Source organism: Cnephaeus nilssonii (genome assembly GCF_951640355.1).
Source record: "Cnephaeus nilssonii genome assembly, chromosome: 5".
In the NCBI taxonomy this organism is placed as follows: Eukaryota; Metazoa; Chordata; class Mammalia; order Chiroptera; family Vespertilionidae; genus Cnephaeus; species Cnephaeus nilssonii.
In genome coordinates, this window is record NC_137076.1 from 103285727 (window position 1) to 103308652 (window position 22926).

Consider the following 22926-nt stretch of genomic DNA (forward strand, 5'->3'; position numbering starts at 1 on the left):
AAGCTGAGTCGTTCCTTCCCCAAATAGAGTCTTACTGTGTGTGAAACTGGAGTATGGTAGGTAATTGTATCAGTTACTCAACATGTTCAGAAGTAGAAGTGTACTTACTACTAGTATAACCAAGAGTAGGTCTGGAAGTTGTAGTGTTTTCGTGCTTTGTGTAGAAGTTAAACCTTACCTTTGGTTTGGCTGATGGGCACATTTAAACGGGAAACCTAAAAGAACTTCACCATTCTGAGGGGAAGCAATGTTGAAAAATGTTCCAGGTAGGGCTTATTTATTTGGAAATACAGAAATTAAAGAATCCTGTGCCCCAACAGTCACTAATAGTGCTAGTTATTAGACGTTAGCCAACTAAGTATGACAGTGATCTGAAAAGTGAACTCCTAGGCTCTGACTTAGAAAATACCTTTTTAAAAATGACTTTACTTTGCACAGTGCAGACTGGTAATGTGGCATTGGCCATACTTGGGTCAATGTCGGTTTAATTGCTAAATATTAAGGTGCCTATTATGGAACACAGTTGTTGTTTTTTTTATCAGCATTTTTTAAGTTTTCTAAGACCAATAAGGGAAAAAACAATTTCCTGTGTTTCCTAGGAGAAAATGTTGATCAATAGTGGAGGAAGCTGTAAGAGAAGCTGGTTTGTTAATCAAATTTGGGGATTTATAGTTCCTTCGCTAGGAATACTACTTGGCTTTAGGTGGGTCTGCAGTTGCCTTTTTAAAGTACTTGCTGCTTGAATCAACTATATTTCCCATAAGTCAGTCAACATGAGTGTTTTTTAACGATTTAGCCTTAGCAAAATACCATTCGTTATTCTGCAGGCATTTTCTTTAAAATCCCCACTTTTATTGCCTCCATTTGTACCTAACTGAAAAATATTTTTGATGTTTTATTTTGCCAGTTTTCTGAACGATGGATTCTTGTCCTAGCAACCTCAGAGTAACCAGTGAGTTTAAGTATCCTGAAATCAGACTTTTAGGTATTTGTGTTTCAGTCCAGTGTATTTTATCTTTGTGCAATGGAATCCCCTTCAAGCTTGCTCCTACCATCACAGACTCCAGTAGTCTTTGATGTCAAGCATCTTAATTTTCTCAGACCTGGATCGATCCATTTCTCCAAGGAGCTTTGGTTAAGAAAACGGTGGTATTTAGAGACCACAGTCTGGGTGAGAGCACTGCTTGTTGATGTTTAGCTGAGCAGAGGCAGAGATGCACTTGGTGGCTGACTGCCGGAAGCTTCTCTTCATTTGATGTCTTAATCGTGTAAGGTTAGGTCATGGGTGAGACCTCTAGAGCTGTTACCTTCAGCCTCACCAGAGAACAAAATAGGTTAATAAGGCCATTTGGGGAGAGCAGATTGGACTCTCTGAACTGGATTGAGCAAATGATGGGTTGTGATGGATGGAGGCTTATAGTGGTATGTCACAAAGCTTGCAGAAGGGAGTATGTGGTTTTGACAACTAGCTCAATGAAGGGAGATAAACATTGTCAAGGGTGTGGGGCTTTTATTCAAGGGCAAAAAAGTTTTGAGGGTTACAAATACTGAGCTTACTCATCAAAGATATGGTGTGGGCTATTGAGATAATAGGGTTAAACTTATTTCTGAAAATAAAGGATATCTTCCAGCCATTTCTCACCAAAGAGCCAGTTGCTCCTTGACTCAAACTTGGCAGTAGAGGACCTGTTTTAGTGCTGTGAAAGCTTCAAGAGGTGGTTTTGAGAAAATTTAAGAGCCTCCTCTGCTAAGGGTGTACTTTTCTTACTAAACTGCTGAGCCTGTTGAAGGCTAGAAGGCTGCGTTTGTCTCATGTTCTTGGGCTGAAGGTTCTCCCATCTTTGTTTAAAAAGTTTTATCATTGGAGAGAGGCTGAAACAGATTGAGATGCTGTTAGTTTACTTTCACTTGAAAACCAGATAGGATCTAAACATCCTATATAATAAAACCCTAATATGCAAATGGACTGAGCGGCCAAATGACCAGTTGTATCACACACACTGACCACCAGGGGGCAGATGCTCAATGCTGGAACTGCCCCCTGATGGTCAGTGTGCTCCCACGGGGAGTGCTGCTCAGCCAGAAGCTGGCTCACGGCTGGCGAACATTGTGGCGGCGGGAGTCTTCCCCCCTGTGCAGCAGCGCTAAGGACCCCTCGGGGGAGCAGGCCTAATCTGGCAGTTGGACATCCCCTGAGAGGTCACAGACCAAGAGGGCACAAGCTGGGCTGAGGGACATCACACAGTGCACGAATGTCATGCACCGGGCCTCTAATTTGGATACATACTGACTTAAAGTATTTAGGGTTAGTCAGTAGCAAAACAGGTACCTAACCTGCGGGGCTGACATTCATTGGGCTAGCAGTCAATATACCTTCTCAATTTCCCTTAAGGCAACCAGGGGTTTTGCAGATGTGAGATGTGAATCTCAGAAAATTGAGAGTTCACTGGCCTAGAGCTGGGGGTGAAACGCAGGTCTGATGGTTCCTGCAGGACTAGCACAGCCACCTAATCCCAACCACCGAACTGTGGCCTGGACTGGCAGCCTGTTCACTGCTGCCACTGTCGCATGCTGCCAGTTCGCCTGCAGTTCTAAAAACGAGTTTAAACTTCCGTTTCAAAGCCTTTGATAAATTGTCAAACAAACTGTGATATCCACACTGTTGAGTACTACTTGGCAATAAAAAGGAACATCTATAGAGAAAAGCAACAACAGACAAGGAAGGATGAGTCTCACAAACATGTTGAGCAAAAGGAGCTGGACACAAGCACATAATATATGGTTCCATTTATGTGAAACTAGAATCTAGAGCCAATAGATTAATGGTAACTTGGGGCTAGTGATGGGTGAGGGGAAGTTACCTGGAAAGGTGTTTGCATAACTAAATATTTGTTAAACTCCAAGTACACGTGAAACATGCATTTAAAAATTTTATATAAATAGTACCTTTTAGGAAAAAAGGCCTTTGCAAAGGATGACCAAGCATTGCCTGTTCTCACCCTCATCGGCCACTTCTTACCCCCTGGCCAACCCTGCCTGTCACCCAGCCTTTTCCTACTTGCAGGCACTTGACGTCTTTTGCCTGGAATATTCCTTTGCACAGTCAGCTCTGCTTATTGGCCTTCTTCACCCAGGACCCACTACACAGGATCTCAGTAAGTGGTGATTAAATTGATGAGAAATGACAAATAGTGGCACATCCTAAGTGCTATACGAACACGCCCAATTCAGATGGAAAGAACATTTAAGATTCATGTATGTTATGTGAAAACTATATAAAATGACTGGATTTGGAGTCAGGTTGAACACCTCCCAACTTCATGTGAAAATAACCTGAAATCCATAATTAGCAAATTAATAAAAGCTAAAAACTCCTGGAGCCTTCGTGTGCCTGACTTCATTCAGTAACACAACTGAGTTGTAACTGTTCTTAGCCATGGTTTGTTTGTAGGAAGCACAGACAGACTTGCTGTAGTTCATAAGTAAATGTTAGAAGCAATAGTCATGTCTAGGACCTCTGACTTGAGTTTATATCCTTACTCAGAACTGTTCTCTTGACAACTCTTTGGTCAGTCGTATTTGAGTGACAGTCTTATTTGTGAGATGGACAAATATGCTTTATCTGAGCATTGGAAGAAAACCAAGCATTTTAGGTAGAACATAATAGACCTATTCCATCCAAAAGTAATAGAGAACAGGATAGAAAACTTGGAAGATTCTTAGCCAGGAGATACTTCAAACACCTCACTTGGTCAAAACTACCTCTTGACTGGTCTGTCCGAGTTCTTCGTATAAACTCAAGCTCGGGCCCTGCAGGGCATTTCTGTCCATGTCTGTGGCATCTGGTCATTGCACCTATCTTGGGGTAGGTTAATTTTCTCTAGGACTTGGGACTTAACCAGTAACTGCAAGTCCAGTTCTGGCAATGAGAATGCCTACGTACATTCAGCCAAGCACTCCACACAAGAACTTTCCCCATCACGTGGCAGCTAGTTTTGAAAAGGTTATCTGCACTTGTGTCCAATGCTGAAACAGGCGATCTGTTTAAGACAGCCTCAGCTTCGGAAGGGAGCCGAACATGGCTTGCAGAGAGGCCTGGTGTTTTGGACAATTGTTGCCATTTCATATTCCGTGACTAGGGAATAGCTGGGTTCCATAGCACCTACTTCAGTTTACACTCCAGTGAAATGGGAACATCAACCCCAGCCCATGACACAAGGAGGTTTTAAACCCAGTAATTTGGATTCCTGGGTTTTGTTTTTTGAGCTTGTTCAGTTTCTTTCCCACTATGACCTTTTCCCCTTGGTGTCAAAGGCAGAGAGACTTGCTGTGGTGGGCCCCACAGTCCAGCAGTTGCATGTGACAAGAACATCGTTTTGAGGTTGGTGGGGAGGGTAGGAGTGATGCCTCTGAAGGGGCAGAGGCGGTGAGAAGAGATGTCCTCAGAGGGGTCCTGGTTAAAGGGGTCAAACTGCTGAGCATGCCAAGGGAAGCAAGTCTCCAGCCAGGACACCAGAGTTGGGCCTAGAGTGGTCGCTGACCAGAGTCCTGCTGGCTCCGCCCGGGCCGTAGCCAGCCCGGGCTGGGGTTGCAGTGAAGCCTCTGAGCCTCTAGATGGCAGTCATGCGTTTCCAAAGCTGGCTCGCCTACGGGAGAGCCCCGCTGGGATCCGAGTACCCAGCCGCGAGCCCCGAGGGGAAGAGACACCCTGGAGACCCCTCCCCCTCAACCTCACAAGGTTTTCTGCACTTGTTTGTATCTAATGCAGGAAGGAGAGAGTGGAAGGGGGTCACTTAGTGTGGCCAGGTGTCTGAGAGGGCAGCTGGGACACGCCACCATCCTGCGTGGACTCACAGGGCGGGTAAAAGTGACCCCTCTTAAAAGGAGCCGCCCCAGGGGCTGGGCCTGACCCGCCCCCTCCTGGCTCCCCGACTCAAGCGCTAGTGGGTGTGAGAATGAGGAGGGAATGTGGGCGAGGGCGAGGGAGGACGTTCCGCAGCTAACTGCGTTCTTGGGAACCACTGCCTGCCCAATTCGGGCACCTTTTGCGCCGCGGCGCGGGTCACTGCTCGCTGGCGCAGAGCTCCGACGGCTTCTAACGCTTACCAGCTCCAGTCTCCCGGGCTCTGCCCCTTTGGAGCTGCCGGTCCCATCGCCGAGAGTCTGAGCGCCTCCCTCCAACCGGAGCCGCCAGGAGAAGGAGGAGGCAGTGGAGAGGCCGCGGCAGGCAGGCTAGCAGGCAGGGCCGCCTTTGATGTGGGCGCGGCGCACCCAGGCGAGCTGAGCGCCCGTCCGGCCGCGCCCCGAGGGGGGAGCCCCCGGGCCCCGCATCCTCATTGTGCCGGCTCGGGCCCGGGCCCGCCCCCGGCCCCCCCGCCCCCTCGCCGCCCGCGCGTAGAAAACGCCCCGGCCGCCGCCAGTGGTGGGAGGCGGCGATGCGCACGGCCGGAGAGACGCGGAGGAGGAGACATGAGCCGGCGGGCGCCCAGACGGAGCGGCCGTGACGCGGTCGTGCAGCAGCCGCGCGCTCCAGCCCCGGAGCGCTGACCCCTGGCCCCGCGCAGCCCCGCGCCCCGGCCAGAGAGCGCACCCCAGCTTCCAGCCCCGCCACGCATGCTGTCCCCGGAGTGAACCGGGCAGCCAGTTTCCCGTGGACGCCCGGACGGCCGGCCGGCCGGCAGTGAGCAAGCTTCCCCGCACCGGCTGGGCGCCTCCTGCATAGCTGCGGCCGCCCCGCAGCCCCCGCGCCAGCCCGGAGGGCGCAGCGCTCGGGAGGAGCCGCGCGGGGCGCTGATGCCGCAGGGCGCGCCGCGGAGCGCCCCGGAGCAGCAGAGTCTGCAGCAGCAGCAACCGGCGAGGAGGGAGCAGCAGCAGAGGCGGCGGCGGCGGCGGCGCCGGCGGAGGCGCCCGGTCCCGGCCGCGCGGAGCGGACATGTGCAGGCTGGGCTAGGAGCCGCCGCCTCCTCCCCGCCCAGCGATGTATTCAGCGCCCTCCGCCTGCACTTGCCTGTAAGTGCTCGCGCCTGGGGCTGCCCATCCGGGGTCGTTTGTCTGGGTGCCCGGGCTCTGTCGGCACTCCCGTCTGACTTTCGGACGGCGTCTCCGTCTGTCCGCGCGCCCCCCTCTTTGACGTCCCTCTGAACACCTCTCCTTCTCTCTCCTGCAGGTGTTTACACTTCCTGCTGCTGTGCTTCCAGGTACAGGTACGTGGGACCCTGACTCTGACCTCCCCCCGCCCCTGCTTCGCGGTACACGCCGCGCCCCCTCCCTGCGCCCCACCCCTCCCGGGCGCCGAGCCCAGTGCACCTGTTCCCAGGGCGCGGAAGGGCGGCTCCGCGCGCGCCCTGCGCCGGCGGGGGCCTGGCCCAGGGCAGGGGTCTCCGCTTCGGGGGCGCGCCGGCGCGCGGCCCCTGTCGGCCTCTGCCGGGAGGAGATCCGGGAGCCGGCGGGCTGAGCCGCCGCAATGTGCTGCTCCAAGCCCCCTGCCCGCAGCCGGCGAGGAGCTGGGACCAGGGGTTTTCCCTGCCGTCCGTCCCTTCACATCCCCGATCGCTCTTCCAGACAAAAAGCCTCCTCTCAGCCGAGTGGGTTTCGAGTCCGGGGAGAATTAGCTTCAGTTGTAAATTACTCTGTGGTTTCTAAGGCATTTGCAGCATTGAGAGAGGTAGACAGACAGACAGACTGACGAACACGGAGACGCGGGACCAGGGGAGATGGGTCTAAGAGGGAGCAGAGCAGGGCGCCGGGGCCGAGGGGCGGCCTCCGCGCGGCCACTCCTGAGCCGGCCACGCTCCGCACACCCTCGCCCACGGTGGTGCAGCCCTCGGCTGGTTCCCCGCCTCGCTCCCCGCTCGCTCGCTCGCTCGCTCGCTCTCAGTGAATCAGAAGAGGGCTTGGCGCTCAGCCTGGAAAGCACTTGCTAAAATCTGATCTGTTACTTCAGCAGCTTTCAGACTCGGGAAGGTCTTGGCACGCAGACAGTTGGAACACTCCGGCTTCCAAAGCCGTGGAAATGAAGGAAGGGGGGGGGGGGGGGGCGGTGGAGAGAAGAGGGAAAGAGGGAGCCGACTTCAGTCCCGATTAGAACCAGACCAGGGCTACCTCAGCACGGTGGTTGGGGGGGGGGGGTGGTGCGAAGGGAAAGGGAATAGGAAGTGCCAGCTGCCCTCGCCCCCCACCCACCGAGAGCGGCAGGGGAGGGGCCCCCGGAGGAGCTGGACTGGGGCCAAAAGAGATTATCTTCCCCGTCCACCTCTGTCGAAGGCAGGTGTCCTCACAAGGTTAGAGAGGATGCTTAGGCTTCAGGCGTCTGGGTTCCCGAGGTGCCGAGGGGCCTTGAGCAGGGGAACGGGTGGTGCCCAGGGTTCCAGCACCAGGAGTGCAGTGTGCGGGGGCTGTGGGCGCTCAGCCGCCTCTCGCACAGTGCTGGGTGCCGGTGGTGGGTCTGCCTATCTCCCTCCCACTTCTGGGAGAGGATTGTTACCACCAGGATGGGCATTGAGCTGGGGGCAGCTTGTTGGGGCTGGGGACTGGAAGGAAGGATGGACGGGTAGATGGATGGATGGATGGATGGATGGATGGACTGATGGGTTCTTTCCTCCTCTTGGCCAGGCTGGGGGGTCCCCGGTGACTCCTTGAATCAATACAACTGGAGTCAGTAACTTAAGACTGGCTGTTTGCCAAAGCAGATGTGACCCTGTGTGGCGGCGGGGGTGGGGGTGGGGGGATGGCTGGTGTCAGAGAGAGAGACCAGTGCCAGGCATGGCCTGCCTGGTTTGCAGCTGAGGCCCTAAGCAGAGGGCAGGCCCTGGGGTCGCGCTGGCGGATCTGCTTGTCTGACCCGGGCAAGAGCCCTTTCCCCGAGAGCCGGGCACGCGGAGAGATGGCTGCGGACTTTGTTGCCCAAGCTTCCCGATGGATGCTCGCTGCCTCTCCTGCCTCTCCGTCCTTGAAGTGGGGCCCAGGAGGGGTTGCTGTGTGGTCTTTGTGTTCTCTGGGGGAGTGTGAGGGAGGGAACCTGGCCCCTGCACCCCACCTCCACCTCCTTGGCCAGAGCTAGAGCCAGCCTCCCGGGAAAGAGCTGGGTGGTCTGTCTGGGTTACGTCCATATGGGTTAGGACTTCCAGCAGGTGAGGGAGCCCCCTCTCCTACCTCCCCTCCCCTTTCAAACTGCCGTAGGACTGATGTTTTTAACCCCTTCACCCTAAGAGTGTCTCAGGATGGGGTGGGAGGGCCCCCCCCCCGAAACATTGCACCAAACGGTGTCCAAATGTGCTCGTGTCTGGGCCGGGGTTCCCAGCTCCCCACCGGTTTTCAAAGGCACCTGGGATTCCTGGTGAAGGAGCACTACCATAGGGTGGCACAGAAGGTTGGCAGGCTCATGTCCCCACTCACGCTCCGGGGACAAAGGTGGGGTGGCTGAGAGAGAGAGGGGGGACCCCGGGTGAGTTGTGGGAGTGTGAAGCCTGCTCCCTAGGAGGGGTGTTGGGCAGACTCCTGCCGCGAAGCTGCTGCCTGCGCAGGGTGCGCCTCCCCGGAGGGAGCGGGAGGTCCCCTCGTGAGCAGGGCCCGGCCTCCTGCACAGCGGAAGGGCTGTGCACCCCCATCTTGCCCTATCTGTCGACCCCGTGAGCCTTGGCTTCCTCATTGGTGAACGGAGTGGCCCTGATAGGTGTGCAAGAAGTCCTGCAAAGCCGCATCCGCCAGGAGCACACCCGTGCCCTTCCCCCCACCTCCATGTTTTGGGGGACTGGAGCAGTGAAGTTTTTGGGCTCCTCCCCTCTTCCCATCCATCAGCCACCGGGCCCAGAATGGGCCCCCGCCACCCCCACCCCCCCCCAGCCACATTTCCCTGAGCATAGTCAATGCCAGACTTGGTCCTCCCCACCCCCACGGGGTGAGCCCCGCCTTCCCGCCGCTACCCCAGGAAGTGGGAAGCTGAGATTTAATAAAATCCCTTCTCCACACGACCTGGGACACCGCGGATAGCTCAAATCGGAAGAATTTTAAAAATTTCCAAGGGGAGCAAGCGGCGTGACCAGTAAATTGCTTTTCTGCACTTGGCTGAGCGCTGACAATGACACCGGGCCGGGCCTTTCACGCAGCTCGGCCGGCACCTGCCCGGCATTGTTCCCGCCGCCAGGCTCGGCTAGGTCCTGGCCGTCCCTAGACAGCCGGGCAGAGGCGGCGGGGAGGGGGGCCTCCGCCGCCCCGGTCCCTCCCGCAGCGCCGCTTCCTCTCTCACCGCCCGTGTTCAAGTTTCCAAGTTTCTCTCCATGCCCCTCGCCTAAGCCTGACACTCACACCCCGCGCCCGGCCTCCCGGGGAGGTCTGCACCCGCGAGCTGGCCAGGTGGGGGATGCTGGAGACTGTCTTTCGTGACGTGAAGAGGGTGGGAAGGTGCCCTGTTTGATAGAGCTTTTAATTTAACTTAACTTCTTTTATTATTTATTGTTGGCAGTATTACAGATGCCCCCCATTTCCCCCTCCTTTGCCTCCCCTCCACCCAGCCCCTGCCCCATCCCCTCCCCACACCATTGTCTGTGTCCATGGGCTATGCCTACATGCATATATGTTCTTGGGTTAATCTCTTCCCATCCCTTAAAGCGGTGACATCATCTTTTCCACCCATTCAGTCAGATATTCATTCAACAAATACTTTCGGGGAGCCTGCTTCCTGCTGGCCCTGTGTTGCTGGCCTCCAGGGTTCCCCGTCTAGAGGGGCAGAGTGTTGGGTAAACAGGAGCTCCTTTACTCCCCCCCCCCCGCCTTGTCCCCCTCCCGGGCTGTGCCGTGTGTGTGTGTGTGTGTGTGTGTGTGTGTGTGTGTGTGTGTGTGGTGGGGCAGGTGTGTCCAGCTCAGGTGGGAGAAACCACCTGCCTCCGGTCAGAGCCCTGCTTGTAGGACTTTGAAAGTGGTTCTTGCATCAGAAGTTTGTTTTATTCTTCCTCCTGAAGTGAGTGAGGGTAACACTCCTACTCCACAGATGGAGAAACTGAGGCACAGAGCAGGGAAGGGACTCGTTCAAGCCCAGAGTCTGGATTCGGGAGCTTGTATTTCTTCCCACCACTCCAGGCAGGTGTCTTCAGGAAGAATAAGGAAATTATTCAGAGAGAATGCTGGTGGGGAGACGGATTCCCAGGAGGCACGCTGGGGGTCCCCAGGGAGAGCTCCCTGTGGCCGCTGTGGTGGGGGATGGGCTTGCCCAGGGAGGGGTCTGCGGTGGAGGCCACCTGGCTCCGCCTGCAAGCTCTGAACTTCCTGGAATGTTGGGGTCTGAAGGGTCTCAGAGCCAGTGGTGGGTGTTTTTGGGGGTGGGGCGGGGGATTCGGCACTCCCCTCTCAGCTTCTTTCCCAGCCAGGAGGGGGAGGGGGCACCCTGCCAGCATTCCTGCGGCCGGGAATGTCACCTGCCTGAGATAAGAAGGTGGATTTTTAAAATTTCTGGTGGTTGGCACGGCCAGTGCCAGCAGCTTGGGGCTTCGTGTCCGGGCCGCAGCACTGCCTCCACCCTGGACACGGGGCCCCCAAAGGGAGCGGGAGGGGCAGGGAGGGGCCTTCCTGTCCTCGGCAGGACCTCTTGGCTCTGACCTTGTCCTCCAGCAGGAACTCTGTGAGTGTGGGGATCAGAGTGCAGGCTCGGCCTGACGGGGACACCCGAGCCGCCAGCAGGCATGGCGCTCACTCTGACCGGCAGGCGCTTGCTCACAGCTCCGGGGGAGCCTCCCAGCCGCTGGGACGCGGGATCCGCAGGTGAAGACAGTGAGGCTCAGAGGCCGGGCATAAGCTGCCATTGGTCGAATAGCAAGAGGAGGCACAGGTGTTTTCTCCTCTGAGTTGTGCGGCTCTAGGTCCCGGACTTCTTTTTTTTAAGAAAAATCTTTATTGTTGAAAGTATTACGTATGTCCCCCTTTTCCCTCCGTTGACCCCCTCCAGCCCACTCCTGCCCCCCCACCCCAGGCCTTCAGCATCCTATTGTCTGTGTCCATGGGCCATGCCTATAAGCATACAAGGTCCTTGGTTGATTACCTCCCACCCACCCACCCTCCCCCGCCTCCCCTCCCAGATTCCGCACTCTGTCCCATGCTTCTATGTCTCTGGATTTACTCAGTTCATCACTTTATTTTGTTACTTAGATTCCACATATGAGTGAGATCATGTGATACTTGTCATTCTCTGACTGGCTTATTTCACTTAGCGTGATACTCTCCAGGTCCCTCCATGTTGTCTCAAAGGGTAAGAGATCCTCCTTTTTCACAGCTGCATAGTATTCCATGGTGTAAATGTACCACAGCTTTTTTATCCACTCACCTACTGATGGGCACTTGGGCGGTTTCCAGATCTCAGCTATGGTAAATTGTGCTGCTATGAACATAGGGGTGCACACATTCTTTCCGATTGGTGTTTCGGGTTTCTTAGGATATATTCCTAGAAGCAGAACCCGGACTTCTTAAATAACAGTGTGAGGGCTCAAGTCTGCCAGCCTGGCTCAAATGGTTGCTTGGCCTTGTCTTTGCTGTGCAACCTTGGACAAGTTACTTAACCTCTCTGGGTCTCAGCTACTGCACAAGTAAGATGGGAAGAAAACAACCAACAAGACAGGCCCTCCTTCCTGAGGGCGTGGAGCAGGGGCAGGGGGGAGCCCAGCCCTCTGACCTCTCGTCTGCATTTGCAGACCTGGCCCTGTGCCCCTGGGGGGTCTCCCTCACCATCAGTCTCCTGTCAGGGTAGGAAGTCCCCTGGCCCAGAGCTGGTCAAGGGAGAGGGGAGGCATGGACTGGTGCCTTTCTGAGGGCAGGGGCTGGTTCCGTATTTTTTGCTGGGTGGGCGTCCCCACTCGAAAGGCCCATGGTCGAGCACTCCGGGACGGGCAGTGCCAGGGCCCTGCCAGTGTGGCCCGGCGAGGGGAGACCTTCTGGGCCTCAGAAAGTAATTGAGTAATTGAGGCCCACTGTCCGCACTTTGGGCCTGAGTATGGCCATTTGTGATGGACCCTCAGCGAGTAAGCGGGCCCCTCTGGCTTTCGTCGGGCTTGCTGGGCGGGGCCGGGAGGTGTTCGGATATCATTTGCCGTGACGTCGAAATGGCATAAGGCCTCAGGCCCATTTAAAATGCTGCTGTGCCAAGGATGGGGCCGAGGACAGATCTCCTGTGGGTCATAGAACAGAAAAACTCTCAGGATCCCAGGGGTTCTGGCTCATTGGGGGACCTCCCTCTCTGTGCCTCAGTTTACCGTCCTGGGTATTAGCGAGGTAAGTTAGGTGGCTTCTGTGGTGCTTGCATGCACGGGCTTTGGACAGGAGAGACCTGGATTTGAATCGTGTCTGTGTTGCTGAGCAGCTATGCAGCAAATCTCTTAACCTTCAACCCTCTGCACCTTGGTTTTCCCATCTGTAAAACGGGTAACCCTTACAAGGATTATTGCGAGGGCTAAATGGGATAATGCCCAGGGAGTAGCTAGCATGTAGCTGACACTCAGTGAGTAAGGGAGTAACGATGGTGGCCCAGTTGATTCTAAGTTAGGTTCACAATATGCTCCAGGTGCCAAAGAAAGCTAGCGGGACACGCTCCCGTGTCAGCACCATCAGGCCTCCAGTCTGAGGCTTTGGACCTCGGTGTGCGTTGAATCCTCACTGCACCACTGGCAGGCTGTGTGGCCTGGGGCGAGATCCTTGACCTCTCTGAGTTCCTGCCTCCTCGTCATGGGAAATGGGCGTAGCCGACTACCACTGTGGTCCCTGTTGGGAGGAGTAACGGCAGCTGGTCTTGGGCCAGCGGAGCAGCAGGCACTCGGATGCGGTGCTTCTCCGCATGAGCCCTCAGCAAACGCTCGTGGGACGCCCGCTGCCTGGCGGGCCCGGCCTGGGTTTGGAGGGGCATAAAGAAGACGTCCAAGGTTTCAGCTTTGTCCTCAAAGTGTCCCCCGGGAAGGGGTGGCCGGCACTTGGGGCAGCTTCATTCAGCACCATCCCCCACGCCCTCCCTCCCACCCACCTCTGCCTTGGGCTCCCTCGGCTCCTATGACCAGTGTGTTCTCTGTTGGGGCTCACGGGGAGGCAGAGGCGCGCAGGCTCTGGACCCAGGCCCACCCCTGCCTGCCTTCACACCTGCCCGGCCCCCAGGAGCCCTGTGCTGAGCAGACGGCTTGAGCTCGGTGTGGCTCCTCTTTCATGTGGGCATCCGGAGGGAACCCCCCTCTTGGGGTTGCCGTGAGGGTGGTTGTGGTCACCTGGGGATGACTTGGCCCGGCGCCCGGCTCACTGTCAGTGTTCAGTAAGTGTGAGCTGGAGTGACTGGGGGGACTGGGGGGACTGGAGGCCTGCTTGCCCGCCAGCCCCTGGCTCCTGGAAGTCAGCGGCCCTGCGGCACCTGGCGCAGGCCTGGCTGCAGGAGGAATGCGGTCAGTGCTGGAGCGGAGGGGAGCACCTGGGTGGAGCACCCCTCTGCACACCCCAGGGTGCCAGGCATGTGGCACAGGGGGTTCAGGGTCTGCCCTGCCCGTGGGGACTTGATAGTGACCTCAGGGACCCGTGCAGGGGACAGGGTGCCTGTGTCCTCTGATGAAGCGCCCGGAAACCGGACGCTGGGGCCGGAGGACCTGGCTGGGGATGGTGCCCCATTTGCATCTTGAAATCGGAGCGAGCCAGGTGAGGTGCGCGTGTGTGCGCCCGTGTGTGTGCGGACCAGCCTTGCAGGCCACAGAACCTCTGTACACGGAGCAGGGAGCGTCCTCATGTGCTCAGGGGACTCCCAGTCGGCTCGGGTATCTGGAGCGTCAAGTCCAGGAATGGGGGTGATGTAGAAAGCCTTGGTGGGCATTGAATGCCGAAATAAGGGCCTGTTTACTACCCTGTAGGCGTGTATGACTGCTCTCCTCACCCAAGAGCTGTAAGGGAGAGGGAGTTGAAAGGGGGCAGGTGGGGTGGGGCGGGGGTAAGGGGGTAAGGGGAGAAAAGGGAAAGAGAGCAGGGGTCTATGGGTCTCTAGGAGTCCTGCCCCCTCCCCCAGGCCGGCCCTAGAGCTGGCCGCCAGCAGCACCCATATTGATGATCTGTACCGAGAGGCTGATGTATGGGAGAGCGAGCTCCGGCCAGCTGCCTTGGGTGGCAGCACCCCCACCCCCTTCCTGACGGCTCAGCCCTGCCAATCAATACATTGATAGCCCTGGGAGCTTAATGGCCAGGCTGGGGGCGGGGAGTGTAACAGGAGAGCGGGGAGAAGCCTGGGGCTGAGCAGTGGGTGGGGGCATCGAGCTGAGCCAAGCGCAGATTCAGGGGTGGGCCTGGCCTTCCTCCTCTTCTTTCTGTCTGGGGGTGCCAGCTGGGGGGAGTTTGGGGGCTCTAGAGCCAGCGATGGGCTCAGATCTTGGCTCTGTCACTCTCTGTATGGCTCGGGCAAGTCCCTTGGCCTGTCTGTCTCCCTTTGTCCTGGGAATGGCAGTCATCAGACCTGCCCCGGTCATGCAAGGAGGAAGGAGACGGTGCCTGGAAAACGCTTAGCTTGGGCCTGGCACTGAGCAGGCGCCCACTGAGCGAGAGCCAGCGTCAGTCTCGCTCTCCACGATAGTAATAACCCACGGAGCCCTGGGGCTGGCAGCGACGCCGGCGCCCGCTCCAGGCCGCTCGCTCTCGAGGAAGAGTTTGGGGAGCTGCATTTTGGGGTGGAGAGTGGGGCTGACTCTATCGGGGGCCACTCCTGGAGTCTGGGGTGCAGGTCTCCGGTTCGAATCTAGAATTTGGCGAAGGCTTGGGCACGGCTGGCACATGCTGCTGCCACTGGAGGAGGCGGGCGGTGGCGGAATGCGGCCGGAAGTCTGTGGGCTGCCCCTCCTGGGACCAGGGAGACCCTCCCTTTCTGGGCCGGCTGCCTGGAGACAGGGGCACGGCTGGCTTGTGCGCGGCCTCAAGGATGGGGACCTGGGCAGGAGGGGCAGTCTGACCCCATCCTGCTCCCTTGGGTCGGGGAGTGAGCTCCAGGCCTTCAGCCAGTCCCTGCCCCAGCGATGGCTTGTGGCCAGAACCAACTGCTGTCCTGCTCAGGAGGGAGGGCTGGGTGAGGGGAGAAGGAGATGGAAGCCGGCGAGGGGCGCGGGGTGAGAGCTGGTTTCTAGAACAGACAGAGGGGGAGCTGGATTTGGATCTAGATTTACTTTTTCACCAGTTCTGACTTTGGACAAGGCCTCAGTTACCTCATCTGTAAAATGGGGATAATAATCATACCAAGTCCCAGGGCCTCTCTGGGGGATGATGGAGGATCATTAACTTGGTTCTTAACACAGAGGATGTGCTCAGGAAGTAGGCCGTTTAGAAAACCAAACCAAAGAAGGAAAACGGTTGTGGCTGTTGCTATTAGTATACTTTTCCCCCCTGAGACACACACTGTGAACAGTTCCTGTTCTGCGAATGAGAAAGCTGAGGGCTGCCGCGCTCAAAGCACCTGAGGTCAGTGCTGGCTGTGGCGTCGCTGGGGCGTGTGGCGTGTGGCGTGTGCGCGTTGTGTGTGCGGGACGGTGGTGTGGGATGCGGCAGAGTCCGTGGGAGGTGGGTCTGTGGCCCGGGAAGAAACAGGAAGCCCCGGGACGTGCCTTCAGAGCTGTGAGTGGGTGGGTGAGGCCGAAATCTTCCGGGGAGCTATGGCGGCTGTTGCCCTGGTGGGAGGGGGCACCTGGGTTGATGTCTGGGAGCTGTACTGGGCTGCGGCTCACCAGCCTCTTTTTATCCCATAGAAGCCCCCTCCCCCCCGCCAGGAGCCTCAGGGAGGAGGCTTGGGAGGTGGGCAGGGGCTGGATGGCAAAGATTGTGCCCACCTGGGGACACACCTGTTGGGTGGTTCGGGCCGGTGGGGCGGAGCTCGGAGCTGGGAAACAGCCCGCTGGTGCGTTAGGGAGCTGGGCTGCCGAGGGGGAGGCTGTGGTGGAGGGGGTAGCCCAGTTGCCCCTGGGCAGCCCTGGGGCAGGGAGTCAGTAGCTAAAGGCCCTGATGACTGTCCACCTGGAGGGGTGTCCCGGCAGAGAGCAGCGCTGACTGTTCGAGGAAGGTAGGAAGGCCGGGGAGACAGGCCGCCAGAGGCAGCGAGGCCCGGTGACCCGCCCCCCAGCTGGCAGGAAAGGCGGAGGGAGGTTGTTTCTGAGTCGGCTGCTTTGTGTGAGCCCCGCGGGCGGGCCTGGGAGCTCTGTGGCTGGAGAGCTGCCGCCGAGGTCCCATCTGTGCAGTGGGCCCTCCTGGTGCCCACCGCCGTGGGTGGCTGCGGGGATCAGGGGAGGTACCAGGTCTAAAGGCTTCTGAGCAGAGTGCCTGCAACAGAGGCAAGCTGGCAGCGGACGGCTTTCAGCCCCCTGTGGCCCCTGCGTGGGCCCCCGGCTTGTCTGGGGGGTGAGCGGCGGCTGATCTGGCCGCCAGGTTTCCCTTGTCCCGGCCACAGGCGTTGAGCATATATTTGCGGGGTGCCTCCTGGGGGCAGAGCCGGAGGTCCAGGATGAACTAGACCAGCTGGGCGCTGGGGACAATAAGCCATTACAGTCCCGTCCGGAGGCCCCAACCCGGCCTGGGGAGGGCGGGGCCGGAAAGGCTTCCGCGGAGGCACCTGAGGGCAGGTGTCAGGTGTGCAGAGGGGGCAGGGTGCCCTGGGCAGAGGACGCGGCCCCCCCCAAAGGCCTGGAGCCCCCAGAGGTCTTCCCCAGAAGCCCAGGGGCCTCCTGCCCTTTCGGAGGACAGACTGTTTCCGTGTCAGAGGCCACCCCCGCGGCCTCCTGAGGGATTGATGGGGCCACAGAGTGGGGCTTGAATGGTGGAAGCTGGGCAAGATGGATTATCCCTCCCACATCCTGGGGAAGGGCCACCGGATAGCGCCTGCTGACCCCGGGTCACCGCCCGTCTCCGTCCAGCGCGCCGGGGAGAAAATCGGTAACGGGAGGCTGGCTCTGGCAGGACGGCTCCCCTCAGGGCCCGGGATGAGGAGATTGGTTTGACCTCTGGTCGATAAGGTCTCCTGTGAGCAGGAGGAGACGTGGAGGACAGGGAGGGAGGCCGGAGGCCTGCCCCTGGGGGAGGGGACAGGACCAGCCACCTCGGGAAGGTTGAGGGCCACGGGTGGGAGGTCTTCAGGACACATGCCCACCGGGGGTGGCCTCCCTCCCTGAGCATCAGGATGTGACACGATTGGGTCCTGGCCGGGAATGGTGCCGGGGAGCGGGGAGAAGAGGGAGGCCGGGGGAGCCGGCTACGGGGTGGTGGAGTGAAGGCTGTGCGTGCTCGGTGGGCCAGCGGCCAGGCGCCACGTCATCAGGCTGTGTGGGGCAGAGCAACCGACTTACCTTTTCTGAGCCTCAGTTTCTCCATCTGTTACGTGGATATGTTAAGCATTCCGACGCCACAGGGTTGTCCAGACGACCCAAGGCAGCAGTGTCTTTGCCAGTTGTACCTGTGCCTCCGAAGGGCCTGTCTTAGGGACAGGGCCTGTGACCTGCTTGGGCCCAAGGGGCTTCTGTGTGCGGGCTTCCCGGAGAGCCGGTTCGAGGGCTGCCTGGCCTTCTCTCAGTGGCTTCCTACCCAGGCTTACTCTGCCTCCGGCACTGAGCTAGGACTTCATACGTTTAAAGCCAGCACCCTGTTTCAGAGGCCCGCGAGGAAACAGGCCCAGTGAGGTTAGTACTTGCCTAGGGTCCCTTAGCTAGGGAGCGTCACGCCCTGGGTTTTGAACCTCGGTCCTGCTCCTGATGGCCCTGGTCGGGCGGGGGTTTGGGGGTGGGGGGTGGGCAGCAAGACGGGCTGAAAGCTGGGCTTTGGAGCCACGAGGTCTCGGCTGCCATTGCCTGCTCTGTGACCTTGTCAGTTCAGCTTTGGAGCCTCAGTTTCCTCATCTGCAATGTGGGTTAGCTCTTCCAATCTGAGGATGGAAGTGAAGGTTAAATGGTGTGGTCCAGCGGAAGTGCCTGGGGGTCCCGGCTGGGGTGGAGGAGGATGTGCAGGTCAGCTGGGGGACAGAGGCCCGGGGCTGGGCGTGGGGTGTAGCCAGGAGGGAAACACGGTCCCTGATCTTGGCCGCTCACAGCTGAGGGCTGAGGCAGCTGCAGCCCGGGTCCCAAGAGCTCTGCTGTGGGCCGAGTGGGCTGAGGTCCTCCTGTGTGCCTCAACGGAATAACCTGGAACTTTAAGAATTGTTCAGCTTTCTGGTGAAGATGAATTAGGACAGGCATGTAATTAGCAGGCCATAGAGAAACCCAATCCAATGTTAAGTGGAATGACAGGACTCTAGACCTTTTCAATGTTCATTTGTTCATTTCTTTTTTCATTCATTCAACAAATGTTTGCGTTTCTGCGGTGCTCTGCATGCTGAGGATACAGCAGCAAACGACAAAGAGAGCATTTCAGCTTTCCCGGTGCTGCCAGTCTGGTCGGGGAGGACAGACGAAAACCAGACAAAGAGATGTTATGGCAGGTTGATAAATGTTAGAAAGAAAAACAAAGCGCGGTTGAGAGATGGATAGTGACAGAGTGGGGTCTGGCCTCGGAAAAGCAGTCAGGATGTGACACTGGAGCGGAGACCCAAAGGAAGTAGGGAGGCCGGAATGTGAAAACCTGGGGAAAGCGTGGCCGCAGTGGGAGGAGCCTGTGCAAAGGCCCTGGGGCAGGCGTGCACTCTGTGTTTGACGTGCTCCGAGGTGTGGCGTGGCAGCCCGGGGCACTGGTGGAGAGGGAGTGATAGGAGGTGAAAGCAGTCGGGGTGGGGACTTTATCTAAATGTGACGGGAAGCCCCGGAGAGTGTCGGGGGAGGATCCCACGAGGGAGGATCCCATGAGGGTTCGCTGGAGGGCAGACAACCAGGGGGCAAGGGTGGGAGCAGGAGCCGGGAGGATGTGGGAGCACGTTGTGCAGGCGAGAGGCCGGGCTGGCGAAGGGAGACCGGAGAGTACGTGTTGGCGTTGCCAGAGGCAGCTTCGTGGAGGATGTGGTCAGACGTGCACGAAAGCTCCGGGGACGCAGGGCGTTCTGATGGCCGTGCAGAGCGAAGGCTTCTCCAGCCGAAAACGGGATGTGGGCACATGCGTGGCGGTCTGGGCGAGCAGGGGGACCCTCAGGGCATGGGCGGGGCTCATGGGCATCAGGCTCTGGGAGAAGGGACGTGAGCTCTGGCCCGTTCTTTCCGGGATGGGACTTGTCAGGCCTCTCTCCTCCCGCCAAGGACCCCAACAGCAGTCCTGTGCTCCCCGTCCCTCTCCCCCCTCCATCTCCTCACAGCCCCCTGGGATGCGCCCCGAGCAGGGGCTCTGGGATCTGGGACCAAGCACATTGTGTGCCCAGGGTCGAAAGAGGAACCTCCGCTCCACACGTCTTGCTCCGGTGGGAGGCTGTGGTGGACAGATAGCGAGCTTTGCTTCCAACAGGCCGCGGCCTGATTCTTATCTCCGCCGCTTCCTGGCATGGCCCCCCGGGGCAGCTTGCCTCACCTCGCTGCCTCATCTGGGGAATGGGGGTGGCCGCGGGGCCTGGCCCAGAGCTGGTGTAGGAGAGGCCCTGGCGTGCAGGGGACCCCGGCCTTCCAAGGGTCTCACCGCCACCCCTTTCCCTGCGCAGGTGCTGGCGGCCGAGGAGAACGTGGACTTCCGGATCCACGTGGAGAACCAGACGCGGGCTCGGGACGATGTGAGCCGTAAGCAGCTGCGGCTGTACCAGCTCTACAGCCGGACCAGCGGGAAGCACATCCAGGTCCTGGGCCGCAGGATCAGCGCCCGTGGCGAGGACGGGGACAAGTATGGTAGGTGCCCACCCCCTCCGGCCCCGGCGGGCACCCGCTTTCCCAGCTCAGAGACCTCGGGTTCAGATCCCAGCTCTGCCCGGACTTGGCTGTGTGATCTTGCACCCGACACGGAGCCTTGCAGGGCCTCGGTCCTCACCTGTGAAATGGGGACACAGCGGCGCGTCCCTGAGAGCCTCGTGGGGAGAGCTAACGGAAGGGGTGACAAAAAGCGCCTTGGCTGGTGAAGCCCTAGCAGCGGCTTGCTTGGGGATGGCCTAGAGCAGGGGCGGTTCCCCATGGCATGGCTTCGCCAGCCCTGGGTTCTGAGGCTCAGAGCGGGGGGGAGCCTCTGGGAAACGCTTTTTGGATGCCTGTGGTGGTGAGAAACAGCCGGTGTGTGTGTGTGTGTGTGTGTGTGTGTGTGTGTGTGTGCGCGCGCGCGCTTGAGCTTGTGTACCTGCGAGACACGGGGACAGTACCTTGGGCCACCGTCCTCTTAACTTGGCCTTGACCCTGGAATTCGTTGTTTGGGAACCGTCACCTGCCTTTGCAGAGGGGTTGGGAGGAGTAAGACACGCTGACTCCCTTCTCTGCCCAAGCCCCCAGCCCACAGACCCTCAGCAGTGAGTGAACCGGACAGGATCCAACTTCCCAGAGCTTGGAGGGGATTTGGGGATAGATGCTGAGCAAATACCCCACCATGCCCCACCGTTCCTGCCTTCTCAGGCCAGGTTCTGGGAGCTGTTAGGCTGGGAAGTGGGGGCTGGGGCTGGGGCTGGGGCTGGGGTAGCTGAGGCTAGGGGCTGGGGCTGGGGCTGGGGCTGGGGCTGGGGTAGCTGAGGCTACGGGCTGGGGCTGGGGCTTGGGCTGGGGCTGGGGTTGGGGTTGGGGTTGGGGCTGGGACTGGGGTTGGGGCTGGGGCTGGGGCTATGGGTTGGGGCTGGAGTTGGGGTTGGGGCTGGGGCTAGGGCTGAGGCTACGGGTTGGGGCTGGGGTTGGGGTTGGGGCTGGGGCTGGGGCTGAGGCTACGGGTTGGGGCTGGGGTTGGGGTTGGGGCTGGGGCAGGGGCTGGGACTGGGGTTGGGGCTGGGGCTGGGGCTATGGGTTGGGGCTGGGGTTGGGGTTGGGGCTGGGGCTAGGGCTGAGGCTACGGGTTGGGGTTGGGGTTGGGGCTGGGGCTGGGGCTGATGCTACGGGTTGGGGCTGGGGTTGGGGTTGGGGCTGGGGCAGGGGCTGGGGTTGGGGTTGGGGCTGGGGCAGGGGCTGAGGCTGGGGCTGGGGTTGGGGCTGGGACAGGGGTAGCTGAGGCTACGGGTTGGGGCTGGGGCTGGGGCTGGGACTGGGGCTGGGGCCGGGGCCGGGGCCGGGACCGGGGTTGGGGTTGGGACTGGGGCTGGGGCTGGGGCTGGGGCTGGGGCTGGGGCTGGGGTTGGGGTTGGGACTGGGGCTGGGGCTGGGGCTGGGGCTGGGGCTGGGGCCGGGGCCGGGGCCGGGTCTCATGTGTGTGTGCTGGGGGCCTGCCAGCCCGGCTTTTTTCTGGGATGATGCCCCGCCGGCCCCTGCCCATTGCAGTCAAGACGTGACAACAAGACAAATACTTTCTTGGACCTTTTATCTCGGACACCATTTATTTCCCGCAGCCCCAGGGCAGGACTGACCTCGTGGTAGGGCCCTAGTGTGGCAGCTGCACCGCCACTGGGGGCTGGGCAGGCCGGGCGGGCGGCAGGGCTGGGCCACCCTGGCTGGGCTCCTCCAGGCCAGCTGCCTCCCTCCCTCGCCCTGCCCATCACTCTTTCCTGCCTCCCTTCCCCTTCCTCCCGCTCTCCCTCCTTCCTGTCTCGGCCTGGCTGCTTCTCCTCGCATCCAGGTGTCTCTCCTTCTGGGCCCTTCTCCCTCCCTCCTGCTCGCCACCCCTCCCCCTCTTTGTGTCTGGTCCTCTCTGCCTGCCCCCTCCCCACCGTCTCTGCCCTTTCTGCCTCCTTCCCTGGACCACAGCTCTGGCCCCTGGTCCCCACCTCTCCCCGGCCCTCTGCTGCCGCCGCTGCGGGGCCTCCGTCCCTCCGTGCCCCCCCCTGGACGTCTGGCTGTGCTGGGCAGGCCCAGGTGGCGCTTTTCCCTGGGAGCTGCTGTCCAGTTGCTGCCAGGGAAAGGGCAGCTGGCTGGCCCGGGCAGGAGGGAGGTGCCCTCCTGGGGAGTCCCCCCAGCTCTGGCTGGCCCCTCCAGGCTGGGCGAGCACAGGGGGGACAGACTTTGGTCTGAACCATCTGTCCACGCCCTGAGACAGGAGGCGCCTGGGCAAATAGCGGGCCCTTCACTCCGGAAGCCACTTGCCCTCACGTTTCCTCTTGCCCCCGGGGGGAATCTCACCTGCTGTGTGACCCCGGGCAAGCCCTCTGCCTCCTCTGGGCCTCCGCTCCCCTTCTGGACACCGCCAGGGTGGCTAGAGCAGTGACCCGCGTGGGAACCGCTGAGGGCTCTCGCTCAGCGTGGCGTGGGCTCAGTGGGTTTGGTCGGGCCCGGGCTCTGTTTCCCCACCAGGCCCAGGCGGTTCTGACCCTGCACTTGGAGGCCCCGGGGCCCAGCCCATGTTGGCTGCTTCTCCGGCTCCATGACCTCCAGCTTTAATAATTCCCTCTCCGGGAATACGTGCTTCACTGCCCCCCCCTCCCCCAGCACCCAGGGCAGCACGGCACTGAGGCTCCATTTACATGTCGCATTAGAAACGCAGATGAGGGGACGGGACCCCATCTGTGATCCCCAGGAGAGGAAGTGGGACAATGGAGCCCATTGAGGCTTCCAATCTAGATAATCAATACAAATATTATTGAGAGGGTGATTTATGTGGCCGAGCCACGCCAGGAGAAGGGAGCTGCGTTGGGGGCCGGCCCTACCTGTGGGGGAGGGGCAGCCGGCAGTCCCTGGCCAGGGGACCCCGGATGGTCCAAGAAGTTGCTCCCTCCACCTCAGGGCTCGGCCCGGTGGAGCGCGAGATGCCATCGGAGGCGCGCGTTCACACCGGGTTAGGGCGCAGCCTGGGAGTCTCAGTGACTATCGGGCAGGACCAGGACCCTGTGCGTGCCTGGAGTCTGGAATCCCCACGGACACTCAGGACCTCAGAGTCCATGCTGGGCTCCGTGGGCAGGCACGGGCTGCAGGCGCCCTCGGCCTGCTTTAGGGCAGTGAGCATGCC

The 22926-nt window shown here is 59.5% G+C and overlaps 1 protein-coding gene across 2 annotated transcripts in view; it reads left to right on the forward strand.

Annotated features, from left to right (window-relative positions):
* Positions 1–5464: 5464 nt before the first annotated feature.
* The window catches only part of FGF18 (fibroblast growth factor 18), a 32012-nt gene continuing 14550 nt past the window's right edge, over positions 5465–22926 (forward strand). The window contains exons 1-3 of one of the 2 annotated variants that reach the window (XM_079770326.1): positions 5465–6009; positions 6167–6203; positions 19574–19754. In XM_079770326.1, coding sequence (XP_079626452.1) covers positions 5978–6009; positions 6167–6203; positions 19574–19754 — 250 coding nt within the window. In that variant the 5' untranslated portion in view covers positions 5465–5977. The remainder of the gene's footprint in view (positions 6010–6166; positions 6204–19573; positions 19755–22926) is intronic. The other variant, XM_079770327.1, reaches the window with a different exon arrangement.